Source organism: Microdochium trichocladiopsis (assembly GCF_020744255.1).
Source record: "Microdochium trichocladiopsis strain MPI-CAGE-CH-0230 chromosome Unknown B0I36scaffold_7, whole genome shotgun sequence".
Classification (NCBI taxonomy): domain Eukaryota; kingdom Fungi; phylum Ascomycota; class Sordariomycetes; order Xylariales; family Microdochiaceae; genus Microdochium; species Microdochium trichocladiopsis.
In genome coordinates, this window is record NW_025763550.1 from 2,116,858 (window position 1) to 2,139,249 (window position 22,392).

The following is a 22,392-nucleotide window of genomic DNA, read 5'->3' on the forward strand; positions in this document are numbered from 1 at the left end:
ACCATCTCATAGTTAAGGCTCTGAGTATGTTGCACTACTTTTATCTTACAACCGCCACGTGATACGACTGTTCCGTCGCCATTGAGATATGAGGCCGCAAGCAGCGCACACCAGATCATGTGTGCTAAATTGCCAGTATAATGGAACTGCAGTTATTTCGAGCGTCGCTAAAACATTATTATCAGTTACTAGTACGCGCTACTTATCTATGTTCCGCGAGCTTGTAAATTTATCGTATAATAAACCGTGCCGGGGCCGGATGAAAGATATACGCTACGTATTTAGTACGCCTAAGTAGCGTGTGCACTACGTAGTTATATCGAGTATCAAGAATACCGTTTACCTCTACGCCTCTAAGCCGGTATAGCTCATAGGCATGTGTAATTTTTAGGGGCGTACGCGCCTTACTAGAGATTAGCTACGCGGGCGTATCGCTCACGGGGCTCTCTTACCGAGGTCGTTATATAAGTCGATCTTAGTCTCCGGAATAACTAGCAATAGGTACTATAGTACCCTACATCTCGACGGCGGCATTATCGTCATCGTGGTAGTCCCTTCACTCCTCCTTTAAGCTACTGTTAACCTGTGGGTAACACTCGTCGGCCGCGCCGACGTAGCGCTGTTCTAGCATCTTTACCAAGGGCCTCGCGCTGGACCTCCTTTGCAGACGCAGCAACAGTAGGAGCAATAACAACGATGAGTACGTCGTCGCCTTCAGTCTCACTTCGCTCAAATGGATTTGGCAACTTTGGTAAAACAATCAATTACTACCCGTCTCTGGCCTCTCGGCCTATGTGACCACTACAGTCACCTTTGACACTTTTTGTACTTTACGACGTAGCGTTTATTGACATATGCGAAGGATTTAGTCCTCACTCAGCGACGGGGATGATATATTGACATGGCTCTATGGTGCCCATATTATCCACCATACCATTCTTGCTTGATCGCCCGCACCTTGGTGGGGGAAAGCAGAAGCACAAGAAAATCGAGATACCGAAAATGAGACGTGATGGTCTTTGCTTCTTTTTGTTTTGGGGTGAGGGGATGTTAACGGAGCTAGTACAATGCAAAACCTTTTTTGGTTTTCACAACCATATGGCAATCCGCACTTGAGCCAAGAGTCACGAGTGGTGCTACTTCTCATTCATGTGTTTAATACTAGGTTATAATATCGCAAGTCTGCTAACAGATAGTGCTCTCTCTCGACCATTCGTAATATGATGTAAACAACTGTTTCCAATCATATTTCCATATGCACTCTATTGGACGATGTATGCTTTCATGGGATGAATATACTATCTTTATTGCTGAGTGATCTTCGACAGTGGTTTAGCTAGTTCTCTCACTCATTGTTACGCCCTTAAGGCTATCTAAGTAGTCTATGAGCTGTACTAAGCATGAGGCCAGTTTGTTTTAATGTGTTCTCCCTAGTTAGCACGATTTAGCCTACAAGCAAACCTCTTTACCACTTGAGTTAAAGTAGTGTACAAATAAGTCTCATCTCACGTGGCTGTATAGATATCTCATGCTCTGCACAGAGCAAAAAAGAAATTCATACACGTTCTAGAAGGTTGGCTTATAGTTGCCCCAACCAGCTGTAATATAGTCAAAATGGGCCTGGAAATATTATTATTATTATTAGTACGCGTTACCTATTCGGTTTCGCGAGCCTACAAATCTATCGTATAATAAACCGTGCCTAAGCCGGATGAAAAATATGCGCTACGTATTCGGTACGCCTAAGCGGCGTCTGCGTTGCGTGGTTCCGTCGCGTATCACGAATGGCTCTCACCAGCCAGACGTTCTTTGGGTGAGATTGGTCGCCTTCCTTCACACCTTCGAGCCTATGCGGTTCCTGGGCATATGCGATTCCTAGGGGCGTGTGCGCTTCGTCGGCGCTGCGCGGGCGCATCGCTGTCGGCGCTCTCTTTCCGGAGGTCGTCGTGTAAGTCGGCCTCAGTATCCGGGGCAACCAGTGGCAGGTGCTGCAGCACCCTACATATCGACGGCGGCATTGTCGTCGTCGTCGTGATTCCTTCTCTCCTCCTTCAAGCCATCGTCAACCTGTAAGTGTTCTTCGTCGGCCGCGCCGATGTCGCGCCGTTCCAGCGTCGTCGTCGAGGGCTTCGCGCTGACTTCGTTCGCAGCCACAGCAACAGCAGCAGCAACAGCAGCGATGGGTACGTCGTCGCCTCAAATCTCACTCCCACCTCACTTGCTAACTTCGCCATGTTCCAGACCCCAATCATCTCAAGCGCGCCCTCTCCGGGGGCGCAGAGGACGAAGCGAGCGCGCGGCTCGAAACCGTCGCCGCCGGTGCCTCTGCGGCCCTGGACGAGGCAGGAGAGCGGCTGCGCCAGCAGCAGCAGCAGCAACCTCCCCCGGCCCCCCGGACGCCCTCGCCGCGTCCTCAAGTGGACGGCCCGTCCTCGCCTTCGGCGTCGGTGAGCATCTCCCGCGCCCCGTGGTCGCAGCGCCGTCGTTCGCGTAGCTGATGTATCTCCAGACGAAGAAAAAGAAAGAGTTGTCGGCCGGCGCCGTCCGCGACGTGCCCTGTGCGTCCTGCGTGACGCGCACAGCCGGTGCGTATGCGCACCGCTGTTGCGACGTCCTCGGGAGCAAGGGCCGGCGGTGCTGGTCGTGCTACAAGGGCAACAAGACCTGCGTTCCCGTATGTCCTTCGTCGCGCAGTCGCAGTGCCCTCGCGGCGCCCACGACTCGTGCGCGCAGTTCTGACGTGTTCCGTAGTTGTCTCTCGACCCCAGCCTGCGCACCGCAGTGCGCGAGATGCTCGACGCCGCCGAGCTCGCCCAGAGCGATGCCGACCCGGTAGGTGCTACGCGCGGGCGTACCGTCCTCAAATATTTTGTCCCTTCAATAAATGACACGTACAATGATAGTGGCTAAATGATGGCCAACAGCATTCAACAATAATGGTGGGTGTCAGTTGGCAGCTATATCCACCCCCAGTCTCCTTCATCACAAGGTCCCTGTCAACGCAGAAAGACTCCCTTTCTGGTCACAATTGGCAATTGTTATCCCATATGAGTTGAACAGTTAACCATTCCCCAGCCATTCGGCCTTGCCAATGCATTTGTATTCGGTTCCCATGTGGCTTCGCACTCCGTGGTCAGTCGGCTGAACATGTTCACTGAGAACCACTGGGATAATGGACTAGGCTCGCGGTACGCGCAATGTTCTAATGTATTGTCCATTCGTGCATATGTCTCTAAAATGATCATTCTATTGAAATATGTTGAGAAGAAATTGAGATCCACTCAAGGGTATGACAACGTCCAACGAATACATTCTGCGCGCAGCCTGGCAAAACTTGTAGACCATAAAATCATGGCTACTGCACACTAGCCCAGCAGACAGGAGGGGACCCGAGCCTCGCTTTCGGGCCCCAGACCCTAATATCCTTCATCAAGCCATCTGGTAGCTGGGTGGGGCGTGATGTGGTACTGCTGCAGGCCAGTGGGGCTCGACGAGTGACTCTTCACTATATCGCTGGTGCGGTCTGCGAGCACCACGCTGATAGGATGTCTCCAAGCGATTGTACTCGGCCTGGATTCGGAAGCCAAAAGTAAGTGCATGGAAGAGCTGATTGACCTTGAGTATTTCGAGCCAGACTTTCCATCCACCTGGCCAGTAGCCTCCCATCTTCGAGCCTTTACCGATCATGTATGGGGATGAGCTATATGCGTAATGATAGAAGAGCGCGAAGATGACCATCTCAAGGAGAATCATGAGCAACGGCAGACCTTGCTCGATGTCGACATAGCTTAACGTTGCAGACGGCTCCAGTGGTGAAGGATCTACATGTGTCAGGATAAGGAAAAGTATCTGGGTAGACAATTAGTTCGGTGTAAGGCTACAAGGATTGTCCGTGGAAGAGTATAACGGCCTACCTCCTGGATAATCTGCAGCAAAATCAATGCTTTGAAGGCCCATAGCTTCAGTTGACCTTTGTGCGGCTTGAGCTCTCTCTTGAGCATCATGGTGGACTTGATGGCGCTGTAGACAGCCAGCATAATAGAAACGATGCCAACCACAGACAGAATCGTGTCGACCTTGCTCTTGCTACTACTGCCACTGGGATGGCCATGTTGACCACAATAGCCCTTGAGTCCCTGTGCCACATCAGTGACAATGGCAACAATGAAGAGCACGATCGGCGCCTGGTAGATGAAGAACCAACGCAACCGGTACGACTTCATAAGGGCTTGGGGGTTCATGTTTTTCTGGCGAGCTAGTGCCAAGAGTGGTGCAAGCATAGCCTCGCTATCAGACGCATCTTCTGGTGAGATCATCTGACAGACGAGGAGGAAGAAATAGGCCAAGGCATAGCCTTCTAGAAGCTTTAGCCATGGCTTGAGGTAGACGTAGGCATTTGGCTCAACAACCATGATGAGAGTGCCCACAGCATAGACTGGCATGAAGAGGCACAAGCGAAGAATGTGTATCTGCTCTCTGGGCTTGCTGAGATGGCGGATGTGAAGCATCATGAGGATGAAGATGGTGACTGTGACGAAGGCGCACGAGGCACCGGAGAGGATCATGTTGAAGTGGAAAAAGTCATAACTTCCAGCGATAGGCTGAGTCGGAACTAGAAGACGTGAACGAGGAATTAGAAAAGCCCCAGACTTAGAGGGAAAAGTTCTCAAGCCTCACCGATGACAAGGTACTCCAGGCAGGATTCGGCCTGCGGCTCTGAGCCGCTGCTGCTGCCGCTGCCGCCGTCGTTGCCCCCTCCTAGGAACCCCATCGTAGAAGGGTGATGACTGCAAACAGGAGAAAACAAAAAGTGCCCTGTGTTCTTGGATCGCAAGGCACACGGGACAAGATGGTGTTGATCGTGTCTATGTTCTCGATTATCCAAGATGAACGGGAAGATTAGACAGACAGGGACAGTAGAGAATCGTGGAAGCCAGCAGTGAAGTGTGAGGCGCTGCCATGGACAACTATTTTATTCTCACCGGGCAAGGGCGAGCAAGGCAACATAAGTAAAGGCCGCCTGGGAGTAATCAGAAGGCAACTACGAGACTCAGCACAGCCCGCCACCAATCGCGACGTGCAGGGCGATGCTGGGTGCGACGGGCAGCCATGTAGCAGGGCCGTGTGACAGATCAGCAGGAGGACATGCATGTGCTGGCATGGGAGAGGATCTGCGACACTGCTCGGCGGTTAGACACCGCTGGGAAGCGCATGGGATTTTGATGCACCTGTTATAAGACATCAGGGCTCCTCCCTTGCCATGTTTGCTGTTGAGCTTCGGCTTCGGGATCGGTCACATATACCGGGCGAATAGCGTCGGGCGAGTCGCGGCGTACGGGGGGCCGCTTACTACGACAGACGGCATGGCCGGCGAACGATCGGCCACCCCTAAGTGCCGCTTCCGGGGTCCAATTGCACTGCACCACTTACACCACTGGCCCTGGGGACTCGACTCAAGCTTTCTGCCTTGCAGGCTTCCTGTGCCAAGCCGGCATCATGATGAGAGGCGGCCCAAGTGCCGACCGACAGACACAGCCACACGCGGCAAGTTCCCAATGCACAGTTTGCCCAAGCACGGAGGGACTCTAGGCGTCCGACGGTCGCTCTTCTCTTTTGTTGGTCGCAGCACCTCAGCCCCGTAGCCAATGCACGAAGCTACCTCCCAATCGATCATTGCCTGGTTGTGTTATCCAAGGATACCAGCTGCATGAAGCCTGTGCACTCCACCTTTCGCCTACAGTATCACCAAATCCACGGTGAGTGCATCGCCACAGCTGGCTCGTGACCCTCCGTCTCCCATAGTTCGCACCTGCCAACACCACATCGCTCGCCGGACTCCGCCCACAGGACAGCAAGCTGGTCGGCATGAGCCAGCGCGCACAGCTCACCAGTCGATTGCTATCCAGTACTAAGACTTTGCATGTCCGTCATGGTGACAAACGCAAACACACGAGGACGGAATTGGGCTCGCTAGTGCACCAGCCACGCTAAAACCCAAGATGGCCACCTGGTGCCATGAGAAACTCAACCCGCCGAAGCAGCTTCGAACCACGTCCTTTTTCAACAGCGTAGCTTTCCAAGTTGCCTCGAACCGGCTCAGTTCTTTCTCGACATGTCTACACTTCTATTGCAGGATGACCAAGCCCACATTCCGCAGCCAAAGCGCGAAGCGTGAGCCTCGTGTTGAAGCGCATGACTATAGGTGGTGTAGTCAGCATGCAGAACTTGTAGAAGCTGGCCTGTGCCTTAACTGGTCGACTACAACCCGCTCGAGCGGACCTGACTCGACAAGATGGCGCCTGTGCACTTCGTCATGGTATTTAAACTGGCAACTGTCTTCGCCACGAAGGTAGTTGGCCATGCGAGACCACCTGAGGTCACGGACGATGGCCATACCCCGAATGCACTGCATGAATCCAGTGACGGGACTATACCGGACATGTTTTGCAATCTGGGGCGGCTCAGGCAACATGGTGGATGCTCAGAGAACAGCAATGTTTGGTGTGGTTTAGATTGAGAAGAGAGTTCTGAGGTGCTGGCAGACATAGCAACGGGCTCCGCCTTGGGCGAGCTGAGCCGCGACAGGGCAATTCGACGAACGAATGCAGCTAGCAGCAGAACCCACAGCCAACTCGGGATCGGCTGGGAGTTTTCCTACAAGGTTGGCCATCTAGATCCTGGGTCTGGTACGAAACGGTTGTCCTTCTACAAACCCTGTGGTCAATTTCTTCAGCCCACGTAGGCTGTAGTCTGAGCATGTGGGAGGAAGCGCCCGAAGAGGCCTCGGCGACTAGGCCACCTGGGGTACACTCGCCGTCGGTCGTTGGCCATGTGCATTGTCGTGTCTGTGGACCTGAAAATATGCAAAAGTAGAGCCACCGATCCGCCAGGCCCTGCTTACACAAGCACGATGATTAGTCAGGCACCAGACCGGCGACATAATGCCCAACTGCGCCCTAGTTTCCGCAGAGTCGGCCTTGGCCGAGAGCCCGAGCGACAAGGAGGGGCCACTGAAAGGCCTTTAATGTTACGTCACGGGAGTGCAATTGTTTCTTTCTAGAAGCTGCAGAACCGTCAGCACTCTATCACCATCAAGTGCCGAGCAGGCGGGCGGGGGCCGCACTGGAGTCGAGATACTTGTCTGGACAGTCTTTCCTCGAGCTTTGTCTCCGCTCGCCCCTCTCTCCAGCCAAGGGCCTGCGTGGTGGAGGCGACATGTCGTGATGGCGCCCGCCGTTGCCGCCTCTACCCATTTGGCCTCGGTCCGTCACTGCCTACCGCCCGTCTTGCAGAGCTCGCTATAAGAGGTAGGTTTGTCGTTTCACGCCTTCACCTCTCTCCCCTTCTGCCTCCCATCCTGACCTACACACACGCACGTGCATACACATACACACATTCTCTCCCTCCCTTCCCATCTTCGCCTCCTAGCCCGCCTTCCAATTTTGGATTACCGCCAGTATGGTTGCCAACAAGACCCTCGTCTTCAAGAAGGTCCCTGAGGGGTACCCTGTTCCTGGAGAGCATGTTGCTGTTGAGGACCGTCCCATCGACCTCGAGACGGCTCAGCCTGAAGGCGGCCTGCTTGTCGAGGTCCTCTACGCCAGCTTCGATCCATACCTGCGTGGTAAGATGCGCCCGGCCGGCACAAAGTCGTACTCGCCCGCCTTTGAGATTGACGCTCCCATCACAAACGGCACCGTCGCCCGCGTCCTCCGCTCTGGCACCGACGCCTTCAAGCAGGGAGACATTGTCACCGCCTACCTGCCCATTGCTCAGTATGCAACCGTCAGTGCCGATGCACTCGCCGGTGTCCGTCCCGTCCACAACCCCCACAACCTCGACCTTTCCCTCTTCACTGGGCCTCTCGGCATGCCCGGCCTCACCGCCTACTCGGCCCTCCACCGCATCGGCAAGCCTAAGGCTGGAGAGACTGTCTTTGTCAGCTCCGCTGCCGGCGCTGTTGGCCAGGTCGTCGGCCAGGTCGCCAAGCACCTCGGTCTACGAGTGATTGGATCCGTCGGGTCTGACGACAAGCTCGACTTTATCCTCAACGATCTCGGCTTTGATGCCGGCTTCAACTACAAGAAAGAATCGCCCACCGAGGCCCTGCCTCGGCTCGCAGGCGAAAAGGGCATCGATATCTATTTCGAGAACGTCGGCGGCGAGCATCTGGAGGCCGCTCTCGCCTCGATGAACACCGGCGGCCGCATCCCCGTTTGCGGTATGATCTCGGGCTACAACACACCCGCCGAGGAGCGCTACGGTGTAAAGAACCTCTTCCTCCTCACCGTGAAGCTCATCACCATGCAGGGGTTCCTCGTTGGCCAGCCAGATTTCGGTCCCGCCTATTACAAGGAGCACCAGGAGACTCTCCAGGCCTGGATCGCCGACGGCTCCTTCAAGCCCAAGATGCACGTCACTGACGGCATTGACAACGCAGCCGAGGGCCTCGTTGGCATCTTCAAGGGTGAGAACTTTGGAAAGGCTGTTGTGAAGATTGCTCAGTAGACAAGACTCTAGAGATACCCAAAATCGAGAAAGAAAGATTTCAAGCCACAATACTTGTCAAGTGTAAAATGTGTGACTATCGCTCTGGCAAGTCTCGACATGAGAGTGACATGCGGGGACGATTGTATCAAGGACGTGAGCATGGCGCTTGGACGTCCAAGTCAACGCAACTGAACTACTAGGCATGTACAGGTAGAGATTGTACACATCGCCCCCCAATCACGCCAAGCTGCCCACGCCGTCCGATGCTTCCTCGTGCCAAACCTTGTCACCAGGACCACTCACATGCTTGGAAAACACATACACTCTTAGTTCCGTGCTCCCGGACCCCATACATACCTCTAGTAGTAACTACCCCCCCCCCCCCCCCACAGCACCCATCGCGAGGGACCCGTGCGAGGCAAATGGTATTATTCAACGAGAACTACTCATCCTGACACTGTCCGATCTATACAACGACTTCCTCATCATCAGGGTCCTCGATACTAGTCCTTCGCTTGGCTTCGTGAGTGCTCTTGATCTTGGATCCGTCGTCACCCGTCATCTCGTCGAGACTGTCTGGCGCGCTACCCTCTTCACTGTCCCGAGCTCGCTGCTTCTCTTTATCTTTAGATCCAAATGGCCACAGACTCGTAAAAGGAGACGATCCCTTGGCCCCTTGTTGGTGTGGAGGATGGACCGGGAGGGGCTTGACAATCACACCCGTATCGCTGGCGTCTTTGTCAACTTCAGGCATGGCAAAGTCCCCAAACTCCTCATCGTCATCGTCCGCATCTCCAGCTTCCCCTCGTTCCTTGTCCGAATCTGAATCATCTCGGCCGTCGCCGAATTTCTCGCCAGTCCCTCGTCCTAAGGCACCACGCCACCAGCTACCGCGCGAAGCCGAGTTCCATGATTCCGCATCTCCAGTGCCGGGACCGTCATCACTATCTTCGTCGTCCTCTGCCGCGTCGTCACCGAACGGGTCCCGCAAGTCGTCTTCGTCCTCGTCGCGCTTCCGCCCGGCATCATCGTCATCTTCAAAATCCTCCACCTCTGCAGACTGTGCCGAGGGTGTTGCCGCATTCTTCTGGTGCATGGCTAAGCGAGCTGCAAGCTGCAAGCGGGCGCGAGATGGCGGGATGTTGAGCGGAGGTGGAGGTGGCGGTGGCGGCAGAATGGATGGCGGCTTCATTGACGAGTCGGAAGCGTTTTGAGGATCAGTATAGGCTCGGAACTGCACACCTCAATTTTAGTATAGGCGCAATAATGAGACCGAAGCAAAAATTACGCAAACCCTACCTCATTATTGACGTCCTCATCGTTGTCCTGTTCCTCTTCATCCTCCTCATCACTGGAGCTGCCGAAGCCAGAGCCGCTCAGTAGTCCGGAGCTGATACTGAATGGTCCAAGACTGCTGCCACTTCCGGCGTCGGGCTCGGCACTGCTTCCTGTCCCGCCGAGACCAGCTTCTGCAAGAGCGGTAGAGCCTCCTTGGGAGCCACCAAGACCTAGACTAGACAGGCCCATGCCGCCTAGTCCATTCCCTGCCATGGCAGCACGGTTGCTCATGGCCACCTCGGGTCTGACGCCTCCTAGAATAGCATTATCTCTCTCGCGGGTCTCGGCAAGGGCACCCTCGACATAGTTTATCCATGCTGGACTCATGACGTGTGTGAGAACCAGCTCTGATAAGAGCTCGGGAGGATTTCGCTCAGTGAATTTGACGACTTCCTCCGCGATCAGGGTCAAATGACCCATGTAACCCATGCGAGTCTTCGACTCAGCTTGAGACTTCTCGCTTGCAGCTTGGCCATTTATTATGGCGTTGGTGATGTCTGCAGCTTCAAACAGCGAGATGGCAAGGCTGGAGTTGTAGCCACGATCCATTGGTCCATTGAAGACCTGCTGGACAATATCGTACACGACGTTGTGAAGGAAGTTGTTCCACGGATATGTGAAGAAAAAAGACTGAACGAATTGATTAGTTACGGGGAATTGACCCAGATGGTGGGAGGTGCACTCACTAGGATAGTCGGTACAACTCTGTGCTCGACAAATTGCATCTTGAGGTAGTCACCCACGACAGGTTCCACAGGCTGAGTACTTGTGGAGATATCGGCAGAGGTAGCAGCGTCCTTGTCAGTACTCGTGGCCCCCTCTGCAGGAGCAGATACTGGAGCCACAACTTCAGATGCCCTTGCACTTGTCGACTCAGCGATATCTCCAGGAACTACATCAGGCACTTGGGAAACCTCGTTGGCTGGGAACAAGCCCTCCTTGGACTCGGCATCAGTGGGCCCCGGCGATGCTGGAGGTGTCTCGATTGCTCCGGGCGCTGTTGCATCTACTTCGGCATCGACTGCTGCAACCACGTCTTGAATCCTCTTCTGTTGAATCTCTGCGTTGGCGGCACTCTGTGACGAGCCACTTCCGACGTCTGATCGACCAGCCGTATTTTCAGAAGCGAGAGTACTGGGCTCGGCAGTGGTCTTCTTTGGGGAAAGCGGCGCGACGACTAGCTCAGGGTTTTCAAACCGCTGATGATCTCCGCTCTTGAAGTCTTGGGGATCAAGTCTTGGGGAGCCCAACGGCTCATCCACAAAGTCGTCCCCATCTTTGCCAAGGGAACGGGAGGTCTGATGCCGAGAAACTTCCGCCTCAGCCTGAACGAATTCGTGCGAAGTATCCTCTGTCATGTCGCCAGATGGGGCCACTTCCTCGAATCCATCATCGTCCGAAGCATTTGTCACCTCCAAGCGTCGAGCGTCCTCGGGTGGAGAGTGTCTGATACGCATAGTCAGGTCCTCTACAGAAGGGCCATCTTCACCGCGATTAGGACCCAGATGGCCCTTAGCCCGCAGACGCTGCCGTTCCAGATCTCGAGCCTTGATCATCTGCTCGGAACCGACCTCGTTGAGTAAAGCCATATTGCTACAATGCAGGAGCTCCGCCATTAGCTCACAAGTCTTGAACCGGTCGAAGCCAAGTGGCTCAATCTTGTCGCCGAACGTGGACGTCAGACGACGAGGCTGTGTTGGGGCTTTAAGAATGAGGCTCATGAAATCAGGCACGCGGTCAGCGAAAAGTCGCAGTAGGGTTCCAAGATAGATCGGATCGCGACTGGACGGTTCAGTGTTGTTGTCTTGCCCAACATCGGGGTCGTAGTCAGAGTTGTTTTTCCGGATGACCTCGATGACAATACCAACGCCAACTGTTAGCGGGTTTCCTCCCCCCAGCATATAACCGATCAGTTGGTTGACACATGGCGTGGACACAAGCTGGCGCGTGAGCTCATTTGGCCCAATACAAGCTTGTTCGTTCTGCGACGCGTTTGCCGAGACAGTGATAATGGCCTTGATGAAGTCACCTGCTGACGTCTGAGTAGCCCAGCTGTGCTGGGGACCAAGGAACGAAAGCAGCGTAGGCATCACGTCCTTTGTGTAGAGCCACTGCACAAGTTTGACCGTTAGTGTGCCTCTCGTAGTAGTGTCGTATGTTGTGGTATGGCTGGGCGCCTACCTCGACAATGCCTTGACCACTCTCTGTTCGCTCAAGGCTAATGATCTTGAGCAGCAGGTCCATCACCATGGGACAGTCGACATGGCGGAGCATGTTTGGAACAGCAGCATCGATTGACTTCAGAAGATCGAGCATCTCGTCTGTCTTCTTATCGAAAAGCGATTCGTTGACTTTGGTGAAATAGCTGGCCTGAAGAGGATCAAGAGGGGCGGGGCGCTCCAAAAAGCTCCAGAAGGCACGTAGGAGGGTTTGGTTCTCCATCAAAGCCTCATATATAGACCAGTTGTCAGAAGAGAGCACCTCGGCGGCAACAAAGGCATATCGATTACGTTTCTTCTCCGCCTCGTCCTCGTCCGGCTCATCGTTGGTGGTCGAGGCTGAGGCACGGGAGGAAGCACGTGGTCGGGCGAAGGATAAGCCTATTCCTTTCTGTTTCTTCTCGGTCGATTCACCCGGGGCCTTCTCGTCGGCGTCGGCAATGGTGGCCGTAGAGGCAGTGGTGGCGGGCACCGCGACAGCGAGCTCAAGCTTTGGTGCAATGACATAATCGAGGAGGCGGGCAAGGACACTGTCTTCGCGGAGGTACTCTATGAGCTTTGTGTTATGTTGCTTAAGCTCTTGTATCAGGTCGCTCTCGTCGAGGAGGTCTTCGAGGTGGAAGTCGGGCTTGTCGAGAATGGTGTCGATGGTGGAAATGTTGGCGTAGCCGCCAAAGCGCCAGAACATGGCGGCGGATAGGGTGAGGCACCTAGGCCCTGCTGCAGCTAAGTAATGGCACCTTCCGGCATACGCAGAGACGGTGATGGGTGAACGAAGCAGGTTCCCGAGCACGCGCGATGATGGAGTCCGTGATGATGGCGGCTGTGGTTGCTCGATAAATGAGGAAGGTTAATCGAGGATGGAGGAGACATCCCAAACCCAACCGAGCCTGGTGGGTGGTGCTGGTGGGCGCACGAGGGGTCTGACAGCAACCCTGCCTGTGCAGCCGGGCCAGCGCCACTATCCTAAATGGAAGGCGAGGTGGAGCACACCAACCTTCCCAGCAACATTGGTGGACGACATCTTCCCTTCTGCATTACAGAGCGCCAGGCGCGAGCCGTGCCACGTCAGGACTCTACTGCTACTTGAACACCTGGCTCAGTCCGCCTGGGCAGACTTCGAAAGTGACATCAGTATATCATCAAGAGGGTGGGCCCTGACTCTGCCTCAACTTGGGCTGTCACGCACGTGGTCGTCCCGAGACCCTGGTCTGGCTCCATTCACACTTTAAAGTGCAGTAGAGGAGACCATGCTGAGAAAGACATTCAGGCATTCTGAGCCGGATCACGGGCAACGACCACTTTGAGTGACAGCACTGCAATCGAGTTTGCAGTCCGAGGTCAGTCTTGTCAATAGTGCGACGTGACGCGGAACGACTGTTGCATACTTTACCTAGCCTTTGCTCAGCCATGGACTTCCCAAATGATCGTGCCATCTATCTTATGCATTCCCAACTGACGTCGGTTGCTCGTATCAAGGGAGAAGACCTTTCAATTGTAAACTGAAAGGCTCTGAGCAGCATGTTCATACCTGCAGCAACGATATATCTGGCAATGCATCGCGTGACCAGTTAAATCGTCGCAGCTTCTGTATTCAAGCCTCGCAAGCACGCCACTTCGTGAGCTAGCTTGAATTATGAATCCGGAGGGCAAACTTCAGACCCAACCTGGATCGACTCAATGCCACCTTCTACGATGTCGAGCGGAGCGACAAATGCCATCTGGCTCCACGAAAATAGTGTGTTGCGACCTCCGTACACAAAAACCTCGAATCGTCCAGCGAAATGCCCATTCACCCACACTCTACTGCCACCAATATAGTCTCCAGTCATCGTCACTTCCATCCGTTTCTGGGCCACAGGCAAGCGCACCAACTCGTGCGTCGATGTGGTGACGTTGCTCCAGATCCTGCCTGGTTGGCCCGCCTCGAAACCATCCGTGGGAGCAACCGAGCGAAGAGGGTACGGCGTTCCATCTGTGTAAAAGATCAGGTCGCCACTTGGAGAGAGTGTAAGTGTGGCATCGGAGGAGGAGAGGTTGAAGGGGCCTGTGACTAGTAATGTCATGGTGTATTCGGGACCTTTGCTGCCATAACCAAGCACGACCCTGCTCTGCTGGCTTTCACCCGCCGAGTGCGGCCGCGACCAAGAAAATATGGTTGAAGAATTATTCGTGGCAACACGGATGCCATGAATATTCCTATCTAGATTCTGCGAGGGCGCTCGACGGGCGAAGCATTCCACAGATGTCAACCACTTCGCAATGTCGATCAGTGGTCCGCGCCTGCCGCCCCAAGCACGCGACGCCACTAGGGGGATACCACGACGAGCAGCATAAAAAGCCTCAAGTTGCGTGGTTGCATCAGGACCATTGTCATTCCAGGCAGCCAAGATTGCCCCCTTGTTCTGATGTGACCCAGTTGGCAATTGTTCCGTCGTATTGACTGGATTGAACAGGCTCGGCTCCCACTGCCAACCACCATGGCCCGCAAAATCGAATATTCTGGTTTGGTTGAAAAATTGTGCATAGGGAGCAGGAAAGATGGGCGTGTGATCGTTCTTGAGAGTCATGTAGGCCCACCAGTCCTCGGAATTGATCACTTGGTAGTGCGAGCGTGCCAACGCTACCGGATCCGATTGGCCATACTGCCAGTGCTGCACAACGACTTGCTGAGAGATTGATAGGTTTTCAGACGGTTCATATGTGCCCCAGATCCTAATACCCTTGCCCGATGACGTCCTCACAAAACGCTCCATTTCATTGACGAAGCGGATGTAATCGTCTGCCAGAGTAGGATCGTACTCATCAGCGCCAATGTGCACCTCCTTCGTCTGGAACCAGGGAAGGAACTCTTGCCAGATCCTCTGTACAGTGGGAATGCTGTCCGGGTGCGTCAGGTTGAGAAGGTCCTTTTTGTTCGCTAGCGCGAGCTCCGGCTTCCACTTTGTAATGCTCAAACAATGACCAGGCGCCTCGATTTCCGGGATGACAGTGATTCCTCTTCGTGCGCAGTGGAGCTGCAGATCTTCAAAGTCGGCCCTGCTCAATGTCTCGTTCTTTCGCTCAATGAGACCATCTAGCAGCTCGAGGTCTCGTTCCGGCCGTAGCGAAAACTGTGCGTAGACGTCTTGCCAGGAGTCGTTCCGGCCCCGGCTCAAGGGATAGTTGTCACTCGTATGATAGTGGAACTCGTTCATCTTGAAAAACGAGGCGTAAGCACACAACTCCTTTAGAAACGCAGGGCTGTACCACTTGCGCCCTGCATCGAGCAGGTAGCCCCTCGTAGCATAAGCTGGTGCATCTACGACGCTCAGGTTGAGAACATCACTGCCACTGTTTTCGGCTGTTGAAGCACCACGCAGCATGTGCTGTAGCAATGTCCGCGTTCCCCACCACGCACCACGAGCACCGGTGCCCTTGATGACGGCCAGGCCTTTTGTGACGTCAAGCGTGTAGCCCTCTTCTGTTGTGACACCGCTCTCATAAGTGAGATTCAGAACTGCCCGGGAGTCCGGGGGGTGTAAGTCCACGATGATGCCGGCCGTGGGGTGATCTGTGTTTTTAGGTAACACGTGTAGTGCCCATCGTTCCCCTGTAAGATCCTCAAGATCCTCGACAAAGGTTTGCGCGAAGTCATGCCCAGATGGCGGGATCAAGGTCAGTCCGTGCTCATCTCTTGCGGTGGCCAGGTTCTCCGCGACGTAGACAATCCGTGGCCAGTGGTCTGAGGTCCTGACGGAGCAAACTTTTACGTCACATTCAGGGTCAGAGGACTGGCCATGAAGTGGAGGGGGTAGTAACTGTATCGCATGAATGCGCAAGGCACACACGAAAAGTAGAGAAGAGGCGCGAAGTAGGGAATACATTGTGTGTGGTGTCCGCCAGCAATTGTAAGCTGCGGTGTAAGGTTCAGGCGTTCGACCAGGTCGACGCTGCAGAGACAACTAGAGAGGCATTTTGTAGATTCTCCCGGAAGATGGAACATTTGTGCGTGCCTACCTAGGTAGATACCTAGGTAGATAGGCAACCCGGAATCGATGTGACGATGTGACGTCGCCTGCAAAGGTGTGCGGGGCTCAAGTGGTGCAAGGTGGTGCTGTTGGGGTCTCCGGGGCCAGCATTGTCATATTGGGAACGGATCTGCTGATAAGTGCCGCACTTGACTGGCAGAAAGGCTACGATGCGCTGTGATTGAATCTAGTGCCCAGGAATAAGAGTATCAGCCAACCATGGCCTGCTCCTATGGCCAACGTGTGACACGGAGGGCTGCTGCGGCACGTGAGAAGATACACGAGGACTTGATCTCACGAAGCCGTCGCAGATCTAACAGTGTTGTTCCAATTACGGCAATAGTAGGACTAACTAAAGCACCGTTGCCCCCCAACCTGGTGGCAGTACCCCTTGCGCAGCCCTGGAGTAGACCCGCATGCCTTTGCCCGACCCTGATAAGGTCTCCCCACGAAGGTACCTGCCAGGAGCACCTTGTCTGCGGTCAACGCGCGTCCGATACAAGTATAGCCTCGAGTATCTGCTAACACACCAAGCCGTCACTGACCATTGGGCTGGCACCCCGCTTGCCGTCGTTGCTCTTGGCCCTCATCTCCAAACAAAGTGACAATATTTTGAACCGCCCATCCCTCATCACCTATCGGCCTTTGGCGAGTCCTCGAACAACCGCCCTGCAGCTCCACGGAAGCACAGCAGTTCTTCGACTTACGGCAACGAATCACCCTGTTCCTCTTGAGCGACCTTTCTGAGCTGAATAAGGTACTGCCCCTTTCTTTCTAAACCTTCGTACTGCTCCCGCGTCGCCTCAAGCCGCGCGCATCGCGATAGCCGATAACTGCGGCATGCAGGGTTCATGTCCGCGTCGCACTGTCGTGTGTTTCGGTCATCGCCTGTCACTGCGAGTTGCGACTCTGGCTTTCGCCTGCCGTCAACCCATCATGCACATGCTCCTCCACTTTCATGCCGCGGATTGTCACCATGATGCATTTCAGTCTTTGAGTGAGAGCGACCTGGACACAGCTGACAACCAACGTGACTCGAAGGCTCTTCCCATCCGATTGTTCGTCCAAGAGCGCGTCTCGACAAGCTTGCGCCACGACCATAGCACCCCCAACCTCGAGTCGTCCCCTCGACCCAAACCTCACACGGGTTACTCGTTCATAGTACTGCGCTGGTGTCCTCACGCAGAGTGAACTACCACAAAAGACATGGCGGACGCGGAGCCGGACTACAGCTCCCTCCCGCTCACAGAGCGATGGACTCATAAAGTATGTTGAATAGTAACCACAGCTGTCTCATTTCCAGTCCTAAGCTGACTATATCCTCCCGGTGATAGGTTTGGAAAGTACGAAAGGGCGCCTACGAAGAAGCGGCCAAGCAGTTCGAGGTCACTCCCGACGAGTACGACCCGGCCTTCCGCCCCTTCAACCAAGATCCCGGTCTCTGGAAAGGCGCTGTTGCCGACTCAAATGTGGCCGCCCAGGCTGATGGCATCGCTGCTTATTGCGCATTTCTGAAATTTGGTGGCAAGGAGAACACCGTACGGTCACGACATCAGGTCATTGCACCAATAGTCGAGAAAGGTCTCGTATCCACAAGACCAGGCACCAAAGCCTCTTCGATCGAAGCTCTTCTACTTCTTGTGGAGGTTGATGCCTCCGCTCCAGTCATTGAGGATATCCTTCCAGCCATGTCAGCAAAGCAACCCAAGGTTGTAGCTGCGGCACTTGCCGCGCTCACCACGATTTTCCACGGCTACGGATGTAAACTGTGCGATCCCAAACCGGTACTCAAGATCCTTCCCAAAGCCTTTGGCCACGCGGACAAGAATGTGCGCGCAGAGGCCACCAACCTGGCTGTCGAGTTCTACCGGTGGTTGCGAGAAGCGATGAAGCCGATGTTCTGGGGTGATCTCAAGCCCACACAACAAACGGATTTGGAGGCTCAATTCGAGAAAATCAAGGCAGAGCCACCACCGAAGCAAGAACGATTACTGCGCTCTCAACAAGAGGCCATGGCTCGAGCACCAGCTGGCGGTGACGATGAAGATATGTACGATGATCAAGGCGACGTCGACGAGCCCGCGGAAGTGGATGCGTTCGACCTCGCCGAACCTCAAGATGTCTTGTCGAAAGTGCCCGCCAGTTTCCACGACAACCTGGCCTCGTCAAAGTGGAAAGATAGAAAAGAGGCGCTTGAGGCTCTGTATGCATTGCTCAATGTCCCTCGCATCAAGGATGGCGACTTCAATGAAATCAATCGCGGCTTGGCAAAATGCATGAAAGACGCCAATATTGCGGTTGTCACGCAGGCTGCTCAGTGTATCGAGGTCCTGGCACAAGGTCTGCGCAAGGCCTATGGAAGATACCGCACGACTGTGATGGCGCCAATCATGGAAAGATTGAAGGAGAAGAAGGCATCTGTCTCCGATGCTCTCGGAGCAGCACTTGATCAGGTTTTTCTTGCGACGAGCCTCTCTGAATGCCTCGAGGACATTACCACATTTCTCATCCACAAGAACCCTCAAGTCAAGGAAAGCACAATGAAGTTCCTCGTACGTTGCCTACGGACCACGAGGGACGTTCCGAGCAAGCCAGAGATTGCCACAATCGTGGAAGCTGGTAAGAAGCTACTTGCGGAATCAAGCGAAGGTCTACGGTCTGGAGGCGCGGAGGTTCTGGGTACGATCATGAAAATCATTGGTGAGCGTGCCATGAACCCACATATGGAAGGCCTGGATGATATCCGCAAGAACAAAATCAAGGAGTTCTACGACAAGGCAGAGGTGAAAGCAAAGGACAAGCCAAAGGCTCCTCCGCCTGCTGCAACGAGAGCGCCCCCGGGAGGTCCCAAGAAAATTGTTGGGGGGGCCAAGAAACCTGCCTCCGCGGCAGGCAAGAAGCCTGTCCCACGCACGGCAGCACCCCCGCCTGAGCCCGAACCTGCTCCTCCTCAGCCAGCTGCACGACCTGGCGTAGGCTCCAAACTTGGCATGCCGAAATCCTCTGGCATCTCCAGCTTGAAGGCTCCAGGACGCCGCATTGCAGCTCCTGGGGTCGCCTCCCCTCGCCGGGCACCTGCTGCACCACCGCCCCCAGATCCGATTGAGGACGACGAACCCTTCGCGGCATCCCCACCCCCGAAACCTCGTCTAGGCTTGGGACGTGGAGGACTGGCTGGACGTTCGTTAGCCAAGCCGGCAATGCCAGCTGCCCCAGCCGCTGAACCTTCCCCGCCCCCCGTCAGTGGGCTGTCTGCCCTCGAGCGTGGAGAGCTGGAAGAATTGAGGGCTGCGCAAGATCGACTCCTGAAACAAGTGGACGAATTGCGCCAGGACAAGAGTAGATTGAGTTCTGAGATACAAGAACTCAAGAACCATAATGCGTCACTCATTGAGGATCATACTCGGGACGTGCTCAGCATCAAGGCCAAGGAGACGCAGTTGGTGCGGGCCAGAAGCGACGCAGAGGCCGCCGAGCAAGTCAACGATAGACTTCGTCGAGAACTGGAACGTCTCAAACGGGCTCTTAGTAAGGCAGAAGGCCTTGGCGTTTCCGGCGGCATGACCAGTCCAGGCATCGCGAGCCCTACTCCGGACGAGGCTGCCATGTTTCGTGACAGCAGTCATTACGGCGGTTCCGGCATGAGTCGCACCAGCTACAATAGCACAATGTCTGAAGACAAGGAGAATGGCGACATTGCACACAGTTACGCCAGGAACAAGGCGCTGAGCCCCGATCTGAGGTATGGAAGCGGCTCAAGCGGTCGTGGAAGCCCCGCCCGTAGTTCCAGACCTACGGCGCCTACAGACGAAGAGAGGCACATCCCTGGGACCAGCGGTGCTAATGGCAATGGCGTCGAGAGCTGGAAACGTGCCGCAGAAGTGACAAGCCAACTCAAAGCCCGGATCGAGCAAATGAAGGTAAGCTATATTGTTGTCCTTCATCACCTCAAAACATCGTCAATTACTAACGCCGCCCTGCACAAAGGCCAAACAAGGCTTCAATCGGCCATAGCTCTCGTCGACCCTGTGACAAATTTTTACATTAGCAGATGGAAGGTGTCTTGTCTTATTGGGTGCATTGGGAAGGCGTTGAGACAGATACCCAACTTGATTCAGCATGCCTTTTGTGAAGGCGTCCTAAGAAAAGATTAGATTTTGCGCCTTCTGCGGTGCATTTGATAGAGTTTATGCTGGCCCCAATAGCCGATGTGAGATAAATGCATAGTACAAGATTTCGCGTGATTTGAACAAGTTCGGGGACGCAGTGTAGGAAACGTTGAAGCGGGGATAGCCTTGCCAGCTTCGTCCAAGCAGGTCCAACCTTATGAGCCCCACTCACTCTCACCAATCTCACAATACATGGATTGCGACTCACGTCACGAGTTGACCCCTCTAGGAACCGCTTGAAACCTGATCAGGCTTGATCAAGAGTATCAGATACGTTCTCACGGGACACTCGAGTTTCCCGCGAGCTTTACGACAAGACAATGACTCGGATTCGTTCACCCGATGGCCTTGGCTGGCCGTCCACAGCACCATCTCCGGCGCCAACGTCCACAGAAACGCAAAACAGTTGGGCAAAAGGTTCCAAACCGTGGCAACTACCCCCTCGCAAGGTCTATATGCTGCGAAATGCAAATGTCGTCGATCCCTTGAATGGCGTGCTTCTCATGGACCGCGATATTATACTTCGCGACGGGCTGATCATGGCAGTCTGCGAAACATCGGAGCATGGAGGAGTGGCTGTCTTGGATGGCGAGGACGTGACGGTTGTAGACCTTGAGCACAAGTTTGTCTGCCCTGGTCTTATCGACTGCCACGTTCACCTGAGCTCAGTTCCGGGCATAGGCACGGGAAATCTGGCAAGCGCAATGCCGCGGGATGTGGCCGAGTCGCTTCTCCGACAACCGTTTCTTTGTAAGGAGGTTTTGAAGCGTGGGTTCACAACATTACGCGACACTGGCGGAGCGACACTAGCACTCAAGGAGGCTATTGCCGATGAGGTGTTTCCCGGTCCACGACTCTTCATTGCAAACCAAGCCCTCTCGCAGACAGGCGGTCATGGCGATAGTCGGGGGTCTCACGATCATTCGAGTATTTCCTGTTGTGGTCAGTCTCGACCAGGGCTCTCAGTAGTCTGCGACGGCGTGTCAGACTGCATCCGCGCAGCACGGGAGCAGTTACGAACTGGCGCCGACTTCATCAAGATCATGGCTTCTGGTGGTGTCGCATCCCCGACGGACAGACTCACCAACACCCAGTTCACGGCCTCTGAGATTCGCGCGATTTGCGAAGTGGCCGGAAGCTATGGGACCTATGTTACCGCCCACGCATACACACCGGCTGCTATCCGACATGCCGTGGAAAATGGCGTTCGTGGCATCGAGCATGGCAACCTCATTGACCGGGACACTGCAAAGTACATGGCTGAAAAAAAGGTATGGTTTACGCCAACTCTGGTGACTTACGAGGCCATGGCGGACCGAGACCGATATCCGGGCTTCCTGCCACCTGAGAATGCGAACAAGAACCGTGCTATCCTCGAGGCTGGATTGCGATCAGTCGAGCTTGCCCGTGACGCAGGGGTCCGCATATGTCTCGGCTCCGATTTGCTCGGTTCTTTGTGGGCAGAACAGAGTCGCGAGTTCGCAATCCGCAGGCGCATTCTCAGCTCGCTGGATGTTGTCCGTAGTGCCACGGTCAACGCTGCAGAGATGCTTGGCCAAGGGAACAACCTGGGGCAGGTCAAAGCAGGCTATTTGGCAGACTTGCTCGTGCTGGGCACGAATCCGCTGGAAGATGTGAGCTCTCTAGCTACGCCCGACACCAGCATCCTGGCGGTGGTCAAGGACGGTCGAGTTTGGCACAGTCAATGGTCCAGGCTACCCATTGATACGGCATAAATACAGGAGTTTCCGAAATGATTCTAGGAGCACAGTTTAATATCCTCCAGCATTGCTCTTATACCATCTAAACTTTCACGCCTTTCTGGGACATGTCCTAGTGGGTAGTTAATTGTGAGCCTGTGATACAATGTCTGAACCCCGAAACCAAGCTCAAGCTGCTCAGATCAGGATGCCAGACCTTCACATCATCCATCTGCATATCGGGCAGAGGAAAGCTCTGACAAGATCCTCGCTCGAGAGTGAGCTGGGCTGCTGCATGGCGTTCTGTACTTTCCAGAGGCCCACATATCCACGCACATGAAAGTCGACCTTCCATGCTGATCTATCTGCCATCGTGCTGAACGGCTGGCTACCGCAAATACTATGATTTTTTCAGCATCACATTGCCATTGCCTGCAGATCTCGGTCGACCGCCAGACATGTCCAG

General features: G+C 54.6%; 7 protein-coding genes across 7 annotated transcripts; 4 read left to right on the forward strand and 3 right to left on the reverse strand.

Annotated features, from left to right (window-relative positions):
• The first annotated feature begins 1,993 nt into the window (after positions 1 to 1,993).
• On the forward strand, positions 1,994 to 3,247 carry B0I36DRAFT_144101 (uncharacterized protein). The gene is made up of 5 exons (XM_046148420.1): positions 1,994 to 2,069; positions 2,151 to 2,447; positions 2,510 to 2,674; positions 2,752 to 2,832; positions 2,925 to 3,247. Exons 2-5 carry the CDS (start codon positions 2,180 to 2,182, stop codon positions 3,062 to 3,064), a joined length of 654 nt encoding a protein of 217 aa, XP_046010636.1. The 5' UTR covers positions 1,994 to 2,069; positions 2,151 to 2,179; the 3' UTR covers positions 3,065 to 3,247.
• On the reverse strand, positions 3,193 to 5,071 carry B0I36DRAFT_385780 (organic solute transporter Ostalpha-domain-containing protein). The gene is made up of 3 exons (XM_046161082.1): positions 4,678 to 5,071; positions 3,915 to 4,612; positions 3,193 to 3,849 (listed from the first exon to the last, which is right to left on the reverse strand). The coding sequence occupies exons 1-3, from the start codon at positions 4,769 to 4,771 to the stop codon at positions 3,430 to 3,432; spliced, it is 1,212 nt and encodes a 403-aa protein (XP_046010637.1). The 5' UTR covers positions 4,772 to 5,071; the 3' UTR covers positions 3,193 to 3,429.
• A 1,964-nt stretch (positions 5,072 to 7,035) lies between these two features.
• B0I36DRAFT_328016 (uncharacterized protein) lies at positions 7,036 to 8,563 on the forward strand. The gene has a single exon (XM_046154540.1). The coding sequence runs from the start codon at positions 7,459 to 7,461 to the stop codon at positions 8,506 to 8,508; it is 1,050 nt and encodes a 349-aa protein (XP_046010638.1). The 5' UTR covers positions 7,036 to 7,458; the 3' UTR covers positions 8,509 to 8,563.
• Positions 8,564 to 8,881: 318 nt separating this feature from the next.
• On the reverse strand, positions 8,882 to 12,893 carry B0I36DRAFT_433022 (SIT4 phosphatase-associated protein-domain-containing protein). The gene is made up of 4 exons (XM_046162651.1): positions 12,010 to 12,893; positions 10,515 to 11,939; positions 9,790 to 10,458; positions 8,882 to 9,724 (listed from the first exon to the last, which is right to left on the reverse strand). Exons 1-4 carry the CDS (start codon positions 12,733 to 12,735, stop codon positions 8,957 to 8,959), a joined length of 3,588 nt encoding a protein of 1,195 aa, XP_046010639.1. The 5' UTR covers positions 12,736 to 12,893; the 3' UTR covers positions 8,882 to 8,956.
• A 511-nt stretch (positions 12,894 to 13,404) lies between these two features.
• Positions 13,405 to 15,399, reverse strand: B0I36DRAFT_328020 (glycoside hydrolase superfamily). Its single transcript, XM_046154541.1, has one exon. It carries the CDS (start codon positions 15,242 to 15,244, stop codon positions 13,682 to 13,684), a length of 1,563 nt encoding a protein of 520 aa, XP_046010640.1. The 5' UTR covers positions 15,245 to 15,399; the 3' UTR covers positions 13,405 to 13,681.
• A 1,864-nt stretch (positions 15,400 to 17,263) lies between these two features.
• B0I36DRAFT_247699 (armadillo-type protein) lies at positions 17,264 to 20,211 on the forward strand (the record flags this gene model as incomplete). Its single annotated transcript, XM_046150328.1, has 2 exons — positions 17,264 to 17,323; positions 17,392 to 20,211. 2 exons carry the CDS (start codon positions 17,264 to 17,266, stop codon positions 20,209 to 20,211), a joined length of 2,880 nt encoding a protein of 959 aa, XP_046010641.1.
• A 193-nt stretch (positions 20,212 to 20,404) lies between these two features.
• B0I36DRAFT_328024 (amidohydrolase) lies at positions 20,405 to 22,034 on the forward strand. The gene has a single exon (XM_046154542.1). It carries the CDS (start codon positions 20,547 to 20,549, stop codon positions 21,960 to 21,962), a length of 1,416 nt encoding a protein of 471 aa, XP_046010642.1. The 5' UTR covers positions 20,405 to 20,546; the 3' UTR covers positions 21,963 to 22,034.
• The last annotated feature ends 358 nt before the right edge of the window (positions 22,035 to 22,392 follow it).

Coding starts and splice junctions, on each gene's coding strand:
- B0I36DRAFT_144101 (XM_046148420.1), top strand. CDS start 2,180: ATGGGTACGTCGTCGCCTCAAATCTCACTCCCACCTCACTTGCTAACT. Junction 2,448..2,509: donor CGTCCTCGCCTTCGGCGTCG/GTGAGCATCTCC, acceptor ATGTATCTCCAG/ACGAAGAAAAAGAAAGAGTT. Junction 2,675..2,751: donor GCAACAAGACCTGCGTTCCC/GTATGTCCTTCG, acceptor CGTGTTCCGTAG/TTGTCTCTCGACCCCAGCCT.
- B0I36DRAFT_328024 (XM_046154542.1), top strand. CDS start 20,547: ATGACTCGGATTCGTTCACCCGATGGCCTTGGCTGGCCGTCCACAGCA.
- B0I36DRAFT_328016 (XM_046154540.1), top strand. CDS start 7,459: ATGGTTGCCAACAAGACCCTCGTCTTCAAGAAGGTCCCTGAGGGGTAC.
- B0I36DRAFT_433022 (XM_046162651.1), bottom strand. CDS start 12,735: ATGTTCTGGCGCTTTGGCGGCTACGCCAACATTTCCACCATCGACACC. Junction 11,940..12,009: donor GTGGTCAAGGCATTGTCGAG/GTAGGCGCCCAG, acceptor AAACTTGTGCAG/TGGCTCTACACAAAGGACGT. Junction 9,725..9,789: donor ATGAGGACGTCAATAATGAG/GTAGGGTTTGCG, acceptor TGAGGTGTGCAG/TTCCGAGCCTATACTGATCC.
- B0I36DRAFT_328020 (XM_046154541.1), bottom strand. CDS start 15,244: ATGAACGAGTTCCACTATCATACGAGTGACAACTATCCCTTGAGCCGG.
- B0I36DRAFT_385780 (XM_046161082.1), bottom strand. CDS start 4,771: ATGGGGTTCCTAGGAGGGGGCAACGACGGCGGCAGCGGCAGCAGCAGC. Junction 4,613..4,677: donor CCTGGAGTACCTTGTCATCG/GTGAGGCTTGAG, acceptor CACGTCTTCTAG/TTCCGACTCAGCCTATCGCT. Junction 3,850..3,914: donor TGCTGCAGATTATCCAGGAG/GTAGGCCGTTAT, acceptor TTGTCTACCCAG/ATACTTTTCCTTATCCTGAC.